At 34.7% G+C, this 14,188-nt stretch overlaps 1 protein-coding gene across 1 annotated transcript; it reads right to left on the reverse strand.

The window, feature by feature from the left end:
• Positions 1 to 820: 820 nt before the first annotated feature.
• LOC133866206 (protein neprosin-like) lies at positions 821 to 5,572 on the reverse strand. Its single transcript, XM_062302746.1, has 7 exons — positions 4,754 to 5,572; positions 4,542 to 4,628; positions 4,197 to 4,409; positions 3,486 to 3,650; positions 2,805 to 2,858; positions 2,573 to 2,719; positions 821 to 1,462 (listed from the first exon to the last, which is right to left on the reverse strand). The coding sequence occupies exons 1-7, from the start codon at positions 5,099 to 5,101 to the stop codon at positions 1,085 to 1,087; spliced, it is 1,392 nt and encodes a 463-aa protein (XP_062158730.1). The 5' UTR covers positions 5,102 to 5,572; the 3' UTR covers positions 821 to 1,084.
• Between the last annotated feature and the right edge of the window lie 8,616 nt (positions 5,573 to 14,188).

Here is a 14,188-nt window from a genome sequence, read left to right on the forward strand (position 1 = left end):
ACCTTCTTTTTTAATGATGGTTTGTTAATGACATTACCTATATATCTCCAATTATATATATATATATATATATATATATATTTTATAGTCAAAGGAAAGGGTGTTTACTTTTGTAATATTACTATATTAAAGTTTGTGGCCAAAACTATTGTTAATTAGCCATGTTTCCTATCTCGTCCAGCTGGATTCACGTGCCACGACCTCCCATCTCGTCATTAGATTCTTAGAAAACGACTTTGCTTACTTATAGTAAAAAACATAACTTGAGATCTTTCTGTGTAAAAATTAACAATGAAAAATATTGCTTTCAGTTAAAAAAAATAATTAGAATTTTCTTCAAAAATCTTGCAATCTTTCACTGTTAATTTGTGCGCCGAAAGTAAGTCAAACTGAAAAATTTTCAAAAATTGTATTAGACAACACTTCTGTATAGTTTCAGTCTTTCAAAACGTTTTTTTTTTTTTTTTTTTATCTCTCCATATATTCCTAATTAGAAAGAAATTAAGAGCGATGACATTGTGTGTGAAACTTATATATGCCTTTCGTCAAAAGGGCAGACATTTAGTTTGTGGAGGATTACTGCAACGGGATCAGCTGGATGGTCCTCGATCCTATTGTAAAATTGAATTACCATTTAATCTTTCATATTCAGAAAAAAAAAAAAAACAATATTTGACAAGAAATTAATGGGTTGGGATCGAAGGGTATGACCCGTTTAATTAAATAGGTCGCATGGGTTGGATTAACTTATATAGACTTATTTACACACCTTAACGCGATTCGAACCTGATATGCAAATACGAATTACCACCGAGAAAGGTAATCAAAATCACAAACCACAGTATATTCACTATTTCTTTTCCAAATTTACACAAGTCCCTAAAGGTGGTATAATTAATGAATCACATGTTAGTAAAAAAAAAAAAAAAAAAAAAGGAATGAGAAGGAAAAAAAGAAGAAGAGGAGTTGTAAACATGTACTCCAAGCTGACCCAATGATCTCGAGAAGAAACCCAAAAAAAAAAACCCAAGAAAAACAGAAACTAAGGTAACTTAATTTCCACCTCGATCTATACCTTTTCCCTTTAGGGACACCTCACATTTCTTCCAGCTCCACCATAGTAAAAATAATTCCCCCAAACATTGTTAATCCCTCCTTGTATATCATAGCAATTGGGATGATCGGCTAGGACTCTTAGGTTTGATAATGGGATCAAGCTATTATCCCAATCGACAACCTGCAAATTTCGAAAATAGGAAGCTCTTCCAAAACCTTCTTCTGCAAAATGTCCACTGCCCATTTGGGTGGAAGTGTGAAAACCAGATGGCCTAGAATTAACAACTTCTCCTCCAAATTGCACCATGCTTGCATGATCACGTAGGTGAGTAAACAAGAAAGATGGCCAGTATCCAACTAGAACTCCGGATCCGAATTCTAGCCACCAATTTCCATGCTTTGGATCCTACACACACACAAAAAAAAAAAGAAAGAAATTGTTTAATTTTTTGAACCTTTAAAACCTTGTTTTGCACTCATTACTCATTAATTATAACCCATGTGCAGCATGTTAACAAGCTTAGAGACAGGTAACATGGGTCAAAAAATAAAAGTTATCAAAATTTAAAAAAGAAAAGAAAGGGAAAACTATATGGATTGTTCTCTATAGAATCAATGATAGTAGCAAATGAAAAGGGTGCGTAGGTAGGAAGCTCTTTTGCTGGCATGGGAAAAGAATAGAATCTTGCAAAGCACAAAAGCACAAAGGAATTTCAGTTCATTATTTGCAATTATCAATGCTCGCGTGGGATGTTCTGTAGTGGGAATTCTCGCATGTTTACTTGGATAATTATTTTTTTTTTCTTTTCTTTTCTTTTCTTTTGTTTTGACAAGAATTGGGGTGCAACGGCAACCATCCCGGCGGTCAAAATTGTGGTGGAACCATTTCAGCCCAATTAAATACCTCCAAAAAAAAAAATTGTATTTTTTTTTTGTACTTTTTTATCAAGACCTGGACCATTGTCCAAAAAAAAAAAAGGAAAAAGAAAAAGAAAAAGTAATGCATCTTATGATTCTTACGGGATACTCATACCCTAAATCTGAATCCGTATGGATGATGATGGTATCCTCGGTTTCAGAGCACTCCACAGTCCATAGCTGACACTTCACGGTCTTCAATGGACAAGTGGGACTTCCAAAGTTGGGGAGTCTTAAGACTTTTTGGGGAAAGTATTTAGATCCGACGGCCGAGAGCAGTTTACCATCAATTTTTCTTTTCTTTAACTTTGGTGGGACCAAGATTAGCCAGTGTTTAATGAGAGTGTATAATATAGCCATAACATACGTAAACAGTAAACAGAAAACACTATTCCAAATCTTGACTTCTTTATCAAAATTCAAAAAATATATATATATATATATATATATATATTTTTTTTTTTTTTTGTAGTAAATATTTTTTTTTAATTCAATCTATAATTTTCACGTACATTTTTATTGTTTAAAAAATAGATGGTGGGTTGGGCAACAAAATTAAGGAGTTAAAAAATATTGAAAGTGAATTAGTTGAATTTACCTTCCAAACCAATAAGCTAATATCGAATTGTCCACCGTTGTAGGAGGAGGTTGGAGAGATTGCAGCCCCAATTGCTATTCTATTATTAGTCTGAACGAAGCCTGAGCACAACAAATTGTAACACCCGGTTGCTTGATACGCGTCCGTCTGTAAATAAATAAATGGAATAATTACTTTACTTGTGAAATTAATTACAATATATATAATTAAGCTTAAAGGAAGGGTAACTTACAGTCCAGTAAGTAAAGAATCTAGGATAGTTGTCCCCATATAGCTCAGGGCTAACCTGCAGAAATAAAATAAAAAAATTAATGAATTAGCTTCCTTGCCTACAATACATTAAAGAAAGTGATCGAGAGGTGGTTGAGCTGCGATAGCTACTTTAAATGTGAGAGGAAATATTGGTATTTAATGTTTTGAAATACTTGGCACAACCATGATATATTGAGCGTTGGAGTGTAGCTTTCATAATTAATTAATTGACAACGTTTTTTTGAAAGGACAGTCTTTTCTTTCTTTCAAATATGTTTTTAAAGCATTCGAGAGATGATCCATTCTAAGTAATATCACACCATGTATATTGTTAAATGTAACAGGACAAAATATTAACCGTAAAAATAAATTTTCTCAAGATCCTATTATGAGAAAGCATCACACAGCTCTATTAAAAAATAGACGTGATAATCACCTATTTTTAAGATAATTGTAAATTCAATTTAGAAGTTCTAAAACTTTGTCTGCTTTAAAAAGGTTGTGAAATTTAAATTTGTGCAAGATTACTCAGAAAAAAAAAAATATATATATATTTTTATTAGTCAAACCAAAACAATCCACTCTATTAAAATCTTAATAGGATTTGGTATGGTGGTTCTTATAATAAGTGTAAAAAATTTATAAGGAAAAACAAACATGCCTGCCAGCCAGCTTCAATGGTGTTAAGATCATCGCCAAATGAGCCGGAGATGACCCACATTTGCGACAAGCTGAATTCATATTGATTAACCACGCGGGGTGCCCACACATTTATGCTGGCTTTTGCTCCGTAGTACTGATCTCCACTCACATACCCAACTGCATGCTGCAACCCAGAAGAGTCTCATTGAGGAGAAGACAATAATAAAATGAATAATATCTGAAACTAATTTCAGGAAGACAGGAACCCTTAATGGAATTCATTTGTTCGGCCTGAATTTTGGAGCAACCATGAAATTCTGTTCTTACTATAAATAGAAACCAGACTATCTCTGATGAGTGAAACTACCATAATTTGATTATCTTTGGGTTTAGGAAAGCAACAGAGACTTTCTTGTCATGCTCTGAGCCATGAAAATTTTGCGGAGGAATTTGTAGCAAGAGAGTAAAGACGAATAAGTTTAGCAGCGATGACTTCAGTTTCATACATAAAAAAATATAAAAAAGCAGTTTTTTGTCACTCATTGTTCCTTGTTTAACAACTTTCATAAAAGTTCTTATCTTTAAGGAGGAGGACAAGAACAGAAATAAATAAATTAATAAATAAATAAAGGCGCAATAAGGAGAGAATTTCTCTTAGTTAATAATTTGTGACTCTTGGAGAAAATTTCTGGGGTTTCCAGTATTTTTGTATTTGCTTTTAAGCACTTACCTCATGGCCATTGCTGCTGGAGTCTCTTCTAACACGTCTTCTAGGTTTCCTTCCAAATCTTTGGACAGAAGTAGCTCTTAACATGTCTTGTTCAGTAGTTCTTCTGATTGGAATTGTTCCTTCTGGACATGATTCATCAGACATACTCCATAACTGAAAATTTTCTTCTACCATGCCTGTCGGGTTATGGCCATTTGGTCTCTCCGGCGGATCCTGCAATTTTAACCAAAAAAAAAAAAAAAAAAAATCTTTAATTAACTGCATTATCTTGGCTGTAAGATATGAATTCTGAGAACCCCAAGAGATACAAAACTTGATTTGTAGTCATTTTTGAAGTTCAATTACCAGTAGTTTTTGTCCTTTAAGTAGAGGGTGATCAAAAGCTGGTTGCAGATGAGACAGAACGCAATCTATGAGATCACCGTCAGGACTCTGCAGCAAAAACAAACCCAACATGTTATTAGGTCCAAAACAGAGCAAAAACAGGGGAAATGAAAGTCAAGTCTGTGTATTATATATATATATAGAACAGTGTTATAAGAGACAAAGTCAAATGCCTGAATTGTCTTGACAGCAGGCTTGTTGATCTTCCTGAGACGAGATCTTATTATTTTCAGCTTTTGTAACTCTTCCTCCGGCCTGAAAGTTTGGTTGGCTGCACGGTCTTCACTGGGTTCCGACGAATGGGCTGGACAAACCAAAGTAGAAACAAGAAGAAAACACACAAAAATGGGAATGATTGGGGAGATCTTAGACCAGCTAGATGCCATATTTGAGAAATCTCTTCGAGTTGTTTCTTCTGCAATATCCGTTTGTGTTTGTGTACATTGGTTTTGTCTTCTTCTGTGCTCCAAAACTTTATTCCTAGGTATTCTCGACGAAGACACACCTCCCAGCAAATCCATCCAACACCTAATGACTAATCTAAGAAGCGCACTTCACTCTCTCACCATTTCCAAAGCTTTGGAACCCCAGGACAAGGAAAACTTCCTTCTATTCTCCCTCTCTCTACCTCTCACAGCTTCTAATACCTCGGTTTTAAGCTCTGACAACTAGAACTTCCAGGCATGAGCTAATATTAAAAAACACAAATGGGTTGGGTTTTCTTAAAGTTTTACCCATGTGGGCATGGAGTTATAAATACAGGGTAGTGATGAAATCATGGTCTATATTTAAAATTTGAAAAAGAAATTGTGGACAGAGGGAGATCAGGGGGGTGTTTGAGAGGTTGTGTTTCCAGTCTCCAATACAAAGACTGAAACTTTATCTTTTTTGTGTTAATTTTATAGGGCAAAATGGGTACTTATGACTGTTATTCTTTACTTTGGCTCTGAGGACAGATAGGAATTACACTTGATTCTGGGTTTCCAAAGTTCTTTGCTTTGGGGGTTCTCTTTCTCACTTCCCTAGATGTTCTTTGTGTCAGCTAGTCTATTTTATCCTCCCTCGCTTACCATAACAATTTAACAAACTATGGGTAACCCACTTTTGTTTTCCAAGAATTTGTTAATTTTTTTTGGCGTTATTGGATAATTAATTAGACAAGGAAATGATAGCCTGTTGCCGATGCTACAGTAGTTAAGATGGAGATGGGTGGAGAGTTGTCCATTTGGTGGGTGACCACCGTGCTAGTCACGTATCAATAAGAAGTCAATACTTTCCTAGGCTTGTAATTTTTGACTCAATCTTAGCTTCTCCTAAGTGCCATACCTTTTTGAGTAGTCGTTTTCTAGGCGTGAGCCAATTTGTTTATGTGTTGGGCCTGCTGTGTTGGCACGCGCATCTGGTTATGTGCACTCTGTGCATGCTTATGCACACACCCATGCATGAGCTGCTCGATCTATCTTTCATTTCACCTTAATTTCCACTCTCATTTTTATTTATTTATTTAGTAATCCACATTTTCGGTTTAGCTGCATATATAGTCTAAAAGATTTGAATATGTTACAACAGTTTTCTTCGTGTCGAATACCTATTAATTTGCATATGCAAGAAAGAGAAGAAACAAGCAATGGAGCTTGTTGGGATGCCGGCGAAAGATAACTTCAATACTTAATTCAGCGATGTGTTTGAATGAGAAAGTGATTAATTTCAAATAAAGCAGAGTTTGAGAAGAACCATAAATTCATTTTACTTGACTGTGGGTTACCTTTTATAGTGATTTGTCTTCAACTGTTTCCCACAATTCTTCTTTCTATAGGGTGATTTGGAGCACGTATTATCTTTAAGATTTGGAGCACACAGTTTGATTATAAGTTACGGCTCAGGTTACAGTTAAATGGCCATGCGGTGCAACAGTAGTATGAAAGTGGATTCCATGTTTTGTATTCGGTAAACCCGGGTTAATGGGTCCACGTTTGAATTAAATGGGCTTGGTATTTCGATTATGTGCCAACCCATAAAACTAGGGGTGTGCAGATTCTACCCGTACCCGCGAACCCGCCCCACCCCACCAATAACGGACCCTAAATATGCCAACTCATGATTTATGGGGCGGGTTGCGGTATTAAATTTTTTTCCACCCGCACACCTGCTCCGCCCCGCATCCCTTTATACTCATACCATCACATTTTCCCTAAAAAAAATTATAAGAGTCACGATTAGAGGTGTGCCTTTGATTTTATCAAATTTTACCAAAAAAATTATAAGAATCATGACTAGAGTCACGATTAATTGCGCAGATTGTGTACCTTTGATTTTATTCAATACAATTCTGAAATGGATAGTTTTGCACTATCCATTTCATCTCTATTCTTATTCCATTATCATATACACTTACATCTCTACATTCTCATATACACATACTTATTCAATCTACAATCACAAAAAAGAATAAAAAAGTTCTTTACAATGGGGTTTTGAACTAGGTTAGCAAGATTGTGAATTATTTTTCTGGTTTTAAGCCTAGGAAAAAGAAAAGAAAAAAGGAATACCCGAACCCTCATAAACCCGTCCCGATCCGTGCTACCCGAGGCCTAGCGGGTTGATCATTCACTATGTGGGTTGCTGATCTCGATTTTCAAATCCGTTCACTGCGGGGCGGGTTATGGGAAACATGCAAATCCGGCCCAATCTGGCCCGTTCTCACCCCTACATAAAACCCAATCAAGTATATTTGGCCAGAGCTATTTTTTTTCCAATAACACGGTTTTGATTAGTTGGATATGGATCAAGGTTCCAGCTTTCCATTAATGTAATTGGTGTTATAATTTTCAATTAGACGACATTAAGAACACTAATATGTTAAATTATTATTTATTTTAAAAATTAGGACAATAGGAAATTGTTTATTTAATGATTTAATACTCTCTCCCAAGTGTGAACTTATTCTTCTTCTTAAGATATAAAACTCAATACGTACAATATTTAATTAAAATTATAAATAATAAATTTTTTTTCAACCTCTATATTTAGAATCTAATTTGCAAAAACCTTTTATATAGACAATACGGAATCCTTCCTCCATCCATCAGCCAAAACGACAAAATAACATTTACTCAGGCGAGCAGAACTGCAGAAGCCTTAGGGTGCATGACGTCAGGGTTAGAGGCACATGACATCACTGATCACTCAAGGCTTGCATTGGTAACATCTCAAGTACTATTGTAGGGTTCTATTTACAGTTTGTTTTTTTTTTTTAAAGTAAATTACATTTTGGAGTTTCAAATGTAAAAATGGCATCAGAAATAGAGCTAGTAGCCTAATACCATATGCAAATCAGGCTTAACCTCATGATTATCTATTAATATTGTTATTAATGTAATTTAATTTTGTGACTGATTACTCTAATTAGTCTACTTTAGCCTGGTTTGGCTTTCCCTGGTTCTCTTTTTAGGACTCTGGCAATGATGCCTGCCACTTCTCCAGCATCCCCTTTATTCCTAATTTAATATCCTATTCTATTTCTGCTCCTACTTCTACTTCTACTTCTTAGAGTTTTAACTTTCAACACTTAATTGCATCTCCTTCGTACATAAAATGTAAAGCATTCACGAATATTGGCCCACAACCTCTCTCTCTCTCTCTTTCTCGGGCTTGCTTGGCCTACAACGTGTCACTCTCATTTCAAACCAATTGGCAGACACAATTTAGATATCTCAGTGGAACCAAACCACATAGCCATGAAAAAATTTCTCCAAAACAAGCTAGAACTTGATGGCAGCTAGAGCAATGCATCGAAGTGGAGAACTCCTGCCCTTCTGGTTTGATTTTGGTTAATTAGAACCTAATTTTGGCAGTCGGTTTTGTTTTTAATCTTGTCCTTTAATTATGAACCAAAATTATGGCTCGCCATTGCTAATCGACAATGTCTTTAATGGTTGGGATTTGGTGTGCTTTAAAACCAATTTGGCAAAAGCATTGATTGATTACAAAACTTTAATAACTAGGGTAGCAGCTAATGAGACCTTACAACAACACCCCCCATTAATTAATGGAAGTTTTCACAATAATAGGGCTTAAATTAATTAACCCTAAAACTAGAATCAGCTACACTCTAAGGATGGTCTCGAAAAGTTTGACAACTCAAAAATAAAAGCTTGTGTTAAAACCAGCTACAATAATATTTCGTTAATTAACCTTTACTATCATACGAGTAAGGATAATTCAACCATATTTTTATTTTTTTGAAGGGAATATGTAATCATTTCATTAACATACCCAAAGAGTAACATAGTTACAACCAAACTGAGTTAAAACTAGACTCAGACCATTACAGAGATTAAAACACCTAAAACAGAAGCTGCCATCGGAAGAAAACACCACTGGAGACAGCTCGTGTAGCATACGTGCCACCATTGGAGACAGCGCGTGAGACACACGCGTTGCTACCGGAAGATCCCCTGTAGCAGCCGATCACCAGAAATCCTTGGGCGCCACCAAACACAGCAAAAGAGACGGGGCGTAGCCATCACGCGCGACTTACGGTGTGAAAATACCCTAGCTCGTGATGACCACACGCCGATCACCGACGAGCTTTCCAGCCGTAGCAAGCAGCAGCTGGACCAGAGGACAGCGGCGAACAAGGCTGGTAGGAAATTCGTCTGAAAGCTCCAGTTGAAAGGCTGCTTCTGCAAGTATTCAATTGCTTTAATTTGGAGGGGAACAAAGGCAAATTTTTGTACGCTTTTGGTTATTTAATATGGTATCAGTGCTGAGGTCTAGAGTTCGAACCTCGAATTTATCGTTTACCTTCATTACACGTGAGAGAGACTATTAAAGTATCAATTAAATGATTAAAACTTTTGGAATAAGTGGTTATGTTATTAACATTGGTATCAAATTAAGTTAGCTTTTGAGATGAATGATTATTTAACATTGAAATCAGAGTCGAGGTCTTGAATTTGAACCTTAACTCTATTATTTATCTTTATTTTAAATTAAAATACTTTACGTGTTGTTTGATTGTGTTAAAATGTTAATTAAATTTACTATTTTCTATCAACTTAAAGTTATTCAAACAAGTGATGATTTAACATATAAAAAAAAAAAAAAATTTCCATGAATATAATATTTTAAGAGATAATTGCACCGTTGATCCTTGTGGTATGCCATAATTATTTTTTACTCTCTATGGTTTAAAAAGTTCATAAGAGGTCCTTGTGGTATGCAATAATTACAAATCGATCCCTGACGTCAAATTCTGTTAAAATTTTTAACAGATTCCGTCAAATTCCACGTCAGCGACACGTGTTGCCAATAAAATGGCGACACGTGTCCATCGTAATAAAAAAATATAAATTTATTAAAAAATAAATAAAAATACTCTTTCTTTTAAAAAAAAAAAAAAATTCAAAAAAAGCTGAAAGGGGTGGCCTGGCCGCCCCCAGCCACCCCAGTGGCCTGGGGTGGCCGCACGCCACCCCCTGCGGCCACTGGGGGTGGCCCAGCCACCCTTTCAGCTTTTTTTTTTTTGAATTTTTTTTATTTCTTTTTTAAAAAAATAAGTATTTTAATTTATTTTTTAATAAATTTATATATTTTTTTTATTAAGATGGACACGTGTTGTCAATAAGATGATGACATGTGTCGCTGACGTGGCATTTGACGAAATTTGTTAAAATTTTTAACAGAATTTAACGCCAGGGATCGATTTGTAATTATTGCATACCATGAGGACCTCCCATGAACTTTTTAAACCATAGAGAGTGAAAATAATTATGGCATACCACAGGTACCAACGGTGCAATTATCCCATATTTTAATTACAAGAAATTGCAGGAAAAGAAAAACCATAATATATACATGTAAGAGTATTACTCGAACTACACTTTTATCTTATTATTATCCCACATAACATAAAGTGTTAATTAGTCTTTAAATTTTTATTTATTTTTTTTTAACAAAAACTGATCCACAGACGGATTGACCATAGATTTTCTGCGAGAAGTTAATAATGGTGAGTTCGTGGCTCATATCCTTGACATAGCAGGTTGTCCTTCTTTGTCCTCTCTTTTTTATATTAATATAAATTTTTTGGGCAGAGAAATGGCCGAGTATTTGAGCTTATATCAGTCCATATGAATGCCTCTTGTAAGGGCGAAAAGGGTTATATATGTGCAATCTCGTTTGAAGCAACCATGAGATCTTTCTCATGGATTCAGCATTAATTTCCCTTTTCATCATCGATCTTGAGAGAAGAAAAGCAGACAGCATGCAGCGGGAATGCCTAAAAGATGGTCAAAAACAAATCCAACTTGAAGTCTTAGAGTAGCTAGTCAGAATCTAAGCCTGCTACTATGAATCCTTTAGCACACACCGATCATTTTTATTCTCAATTGCTACGTCTCAAATCCCACATGGGGGAGTTTTCAGAAACCAAATATTAGGCAATATTAATTTACTCTTTAGCATTCTTTCAAGTTGCTTTCTTTAGTCTGAATTCTGAAGCGCAAAGGTCAAATCAGATGGTCGATAATATAATCATATTGTCTCCAAGTTGACGCTGAGAGATGGGGTTTTGGCATCTGGATAAAGAAAAAGGAAGGCTATGTATTCACACATTAAGGGTCAAAATTTATATATGTACGTAAATTGAGAAACAAACAGTGGAAGCCAAAGTTCCCCTTTACTGACATCTTGATGCTGTTTGGCATGGTTGCATTGACTCTAGAATATGAGCTGAATGACATGCATGTTCACCTCATGAGAGGATCTAGCTTTCTGTCTCACTCAGCTTATTTACTTAATTAACTTAATGAGAATTACAGACACCCACGGACAAAAGAAGAGAATAGAAGAAGAAGAAGAAGAAAAAGGGTCGTTCGGCATGCTGCATGTTGATTTATATATATATGCCAGAAGAAACCATACTAATATGGGTCTAATCCACCCAAAAGAAAAGTTGATCATATCCAAAATCCAATTGACCAAGACCCATATATATCTCTCCTTAAAATCTGGTTGACCAAAACCTTTTCAATCAATTGGCTTAGAGATCGATAACATGACTAGCTAGACCCATTTCTTGTGATGGTTGAGAACCCCACAAGGAAGAACCACCCACAGGAGGTGAGACTTTTAGGACCCAATTCCTAGAAACCTTGAAAAAGATGAACCACAGAGAATGTGAAAGAGCATATAAGGATCATTACCTGATTTAAGTGGGGTAAGTGCTTGCAGAGTAATCGTCCAAAAAAAAAAAGGAAAAAAAAGTGCTCGCAGAGGAACTAAGAAGTTTGTGATGATTACATTGTTGTAATTCCTTGACTTGATTTATTTCAGCCGTTAATAGGGTCAGTGGGCTTCAATTCAAAGTCTAAAAGGACTTGCCTTTCGCAAACTTTTGCACTGTTATCCGATCCCACTTGGAAGAGAATGTTTGTGGAAGTTTAAGATAATTAGGAAAATAGATGTTATGGAAGCTGTACTTCTTAATTAGATTATATTCCTGTGTCTTAAAGTAAATTAATTAGATGATGTTCTCATCTTAAAATGTATTTTAAGTGAAAATTATGTCAAAAAAATTAAGAAGTACAAGCATATATTTTAAGACAATTCAACAAAAAATATGACGATAGAATATTACGATGGGTAATGATATACTTATAACTCTTACACAATTTTTTGACACGTATTAGTATATGATCGGAGCCACATCAGCTCCGCCACTAAGAAGAAGAAGAAAAAAAAATTAATGTCTTTCAAGTAGATTGCATTTCTTGTACAAAGAGCATCTAGGCATATAACTTTAGAATTTTAGTTTTTTATTTCTTAAAAAGGTGGAATTGTAGTAAAGTGTATTCCACTTAGGCCACACATGAAAAGAAGAGAGAATAGAATCATGAGAATGAGTGGTAGTAGTTCATGTAGGCCGGGCTTAAATGGTCGATCAATTCAAAACCACGAACTTAATTGTTTTTTTTTTTTTTTTTCTAGGTAATTAATTGTTCATGAAATAGTACGACCCCCCAATCCATTCATCCAATGTGTACATGGGTCTACATAAAAGGGTCATTTGATAACTTTCTTCTGTGATTGTCATATTTTAATGCAAAAAGGGGTTTTGAAAGGGGCAAAACAAAAGCGAGAGAGCATACGAAAGGCTTGCAAGCATGGAACACTGATGTTGGTCAATGATTTTGTCTAAGAGGCATGCCCAGCTTTCCTAATTGAATGAGGAAAAAAGTAAATCCTAAAAGGCCAAAAAAATAAAATAAAAGAAAATATTGTAAAAGGGTTTGTAAAGGGGACATAGCCAGTTAAAGATGTCGCTGACTGCCCCTGAATTAGGTCCGGCCAACTGCGTTTGTGCATAAGCCATGATTCTGGAGGGTGGGATCGATTGTTGGAAACCAAATTTCTGTTCGCACGGCATCCTTAAGGCATAATCTCATGGGCCACGTCGCTAATACATCATCATGTGCATCATAATGATGTTTCTCCAAACAAATACACATTCTCATCGACGGGACTCTCTTCCCATTGCTTGCCACGGGGAACACATATCATGCTTAATAATATATTTCATTCATTATCTTCACATGTACATTCTCTGGCTATCTCATATATATATATATATATATATATATATATATATATATATATATATATATATATATATATATATATATATATATATAAAGAGGACCTCCAGTCATCCCTTCTTTAATTTAGTATATTAAACTGACATGTGTTTAGAATACATGTATTTTCAATTAAAATTTCATGTGAGAGTTACATACATTTTGAACACATGTCAATTTAAAATACTGAATTTGAAAAAGTTAATTTCTTTAACTTAATTTGAAGGAAAACTTTATCATTCATAATGAGTTGAATATGAATGATGATATTTGGTATTACTACCTGCAATTGGTATTTGTTTTTGGGTAGGGATGGCAATGGGACAGGCTTAGTGGGTTTGTTACCCTGCTGGACCTTAATATCCCAAAAGAGACCATATTATATAATATTAGAAATCATATTTTTATCTCAAAATTATCTCACAATACCGACATGTCAATCCCAATCAATTTTTAGATTTTTATTTATTTATTTAATATGTACTGATTCAATGGTTGGTTGAGATTAACAGATCAATATTGTGGGGGATGGTAAGAAAAAAAAAATGTAATTTCTAAAGTTAGTCATAATATATATATATATATATATATATATATATATTTTTTTTTTCTTATCAAGTTTTTTTTTTTTTTTTTGGGTGACATGTCCACAAAAGAGGAGTGGGAGATATTCGAACTAGTAACATCTGCCTCATGAAGTGTGGTCTCCAGGCGATTGAGCTACTTCTTAAGGAATTTTCTTATCAAGTTGGATTTGGGTTTTGAATTTTCATGATACGACAAAACATATAGAATATGATACCAAACATTTAATTATGATGTTTAAGTTAGGAATTTGAACATGAAATCTTTCAAGATTATATGTTTGTTTATTTTTACTTAGAGACCCATTAAATTTATGAGTTATATACTAATATTGTTTAACAATCCTACTAATTAGACCAGCTAGCACTTGTATAAACAATAATA

The sequence above is a fragment of the Alnus glutinosa genome, chromosome 1 (assembly GCF_958979055.1).
Source record: "Alnus glutinosa chromosome 1, dhAlnGlut1.1, whole genome shotgun sequence".
NCBI lineage: Eukaryota > Viridiplantae > Streptophyta > Magnoliopsida > Fagales > Betulaceae > Alnus > Alnus glutinosa.

Coding starts and splice junctions, on each gene's coding strand:
- LOC133866206 (XM_062302746.1), bottom strand. CDS start 5,101: ATGGATTTGCTGGGAGGTGTGTCTTCGTCGAGAATACCTAGGAATAAA. Junction 4,410..4,541: donor TTAAAGGACAAAAACTACTG/GTAATTGAACTT, acceptor TTAAAATTGCAG/GATCCGCCGGAGAGACCAAA. Junction 1,463..2,572: donor TTAGCTTATTGGTTTGGAAG/GTAAATTCAACT, acceptor GTGTGTGTGTAG/GATCCAAAGCATGGAAATTG.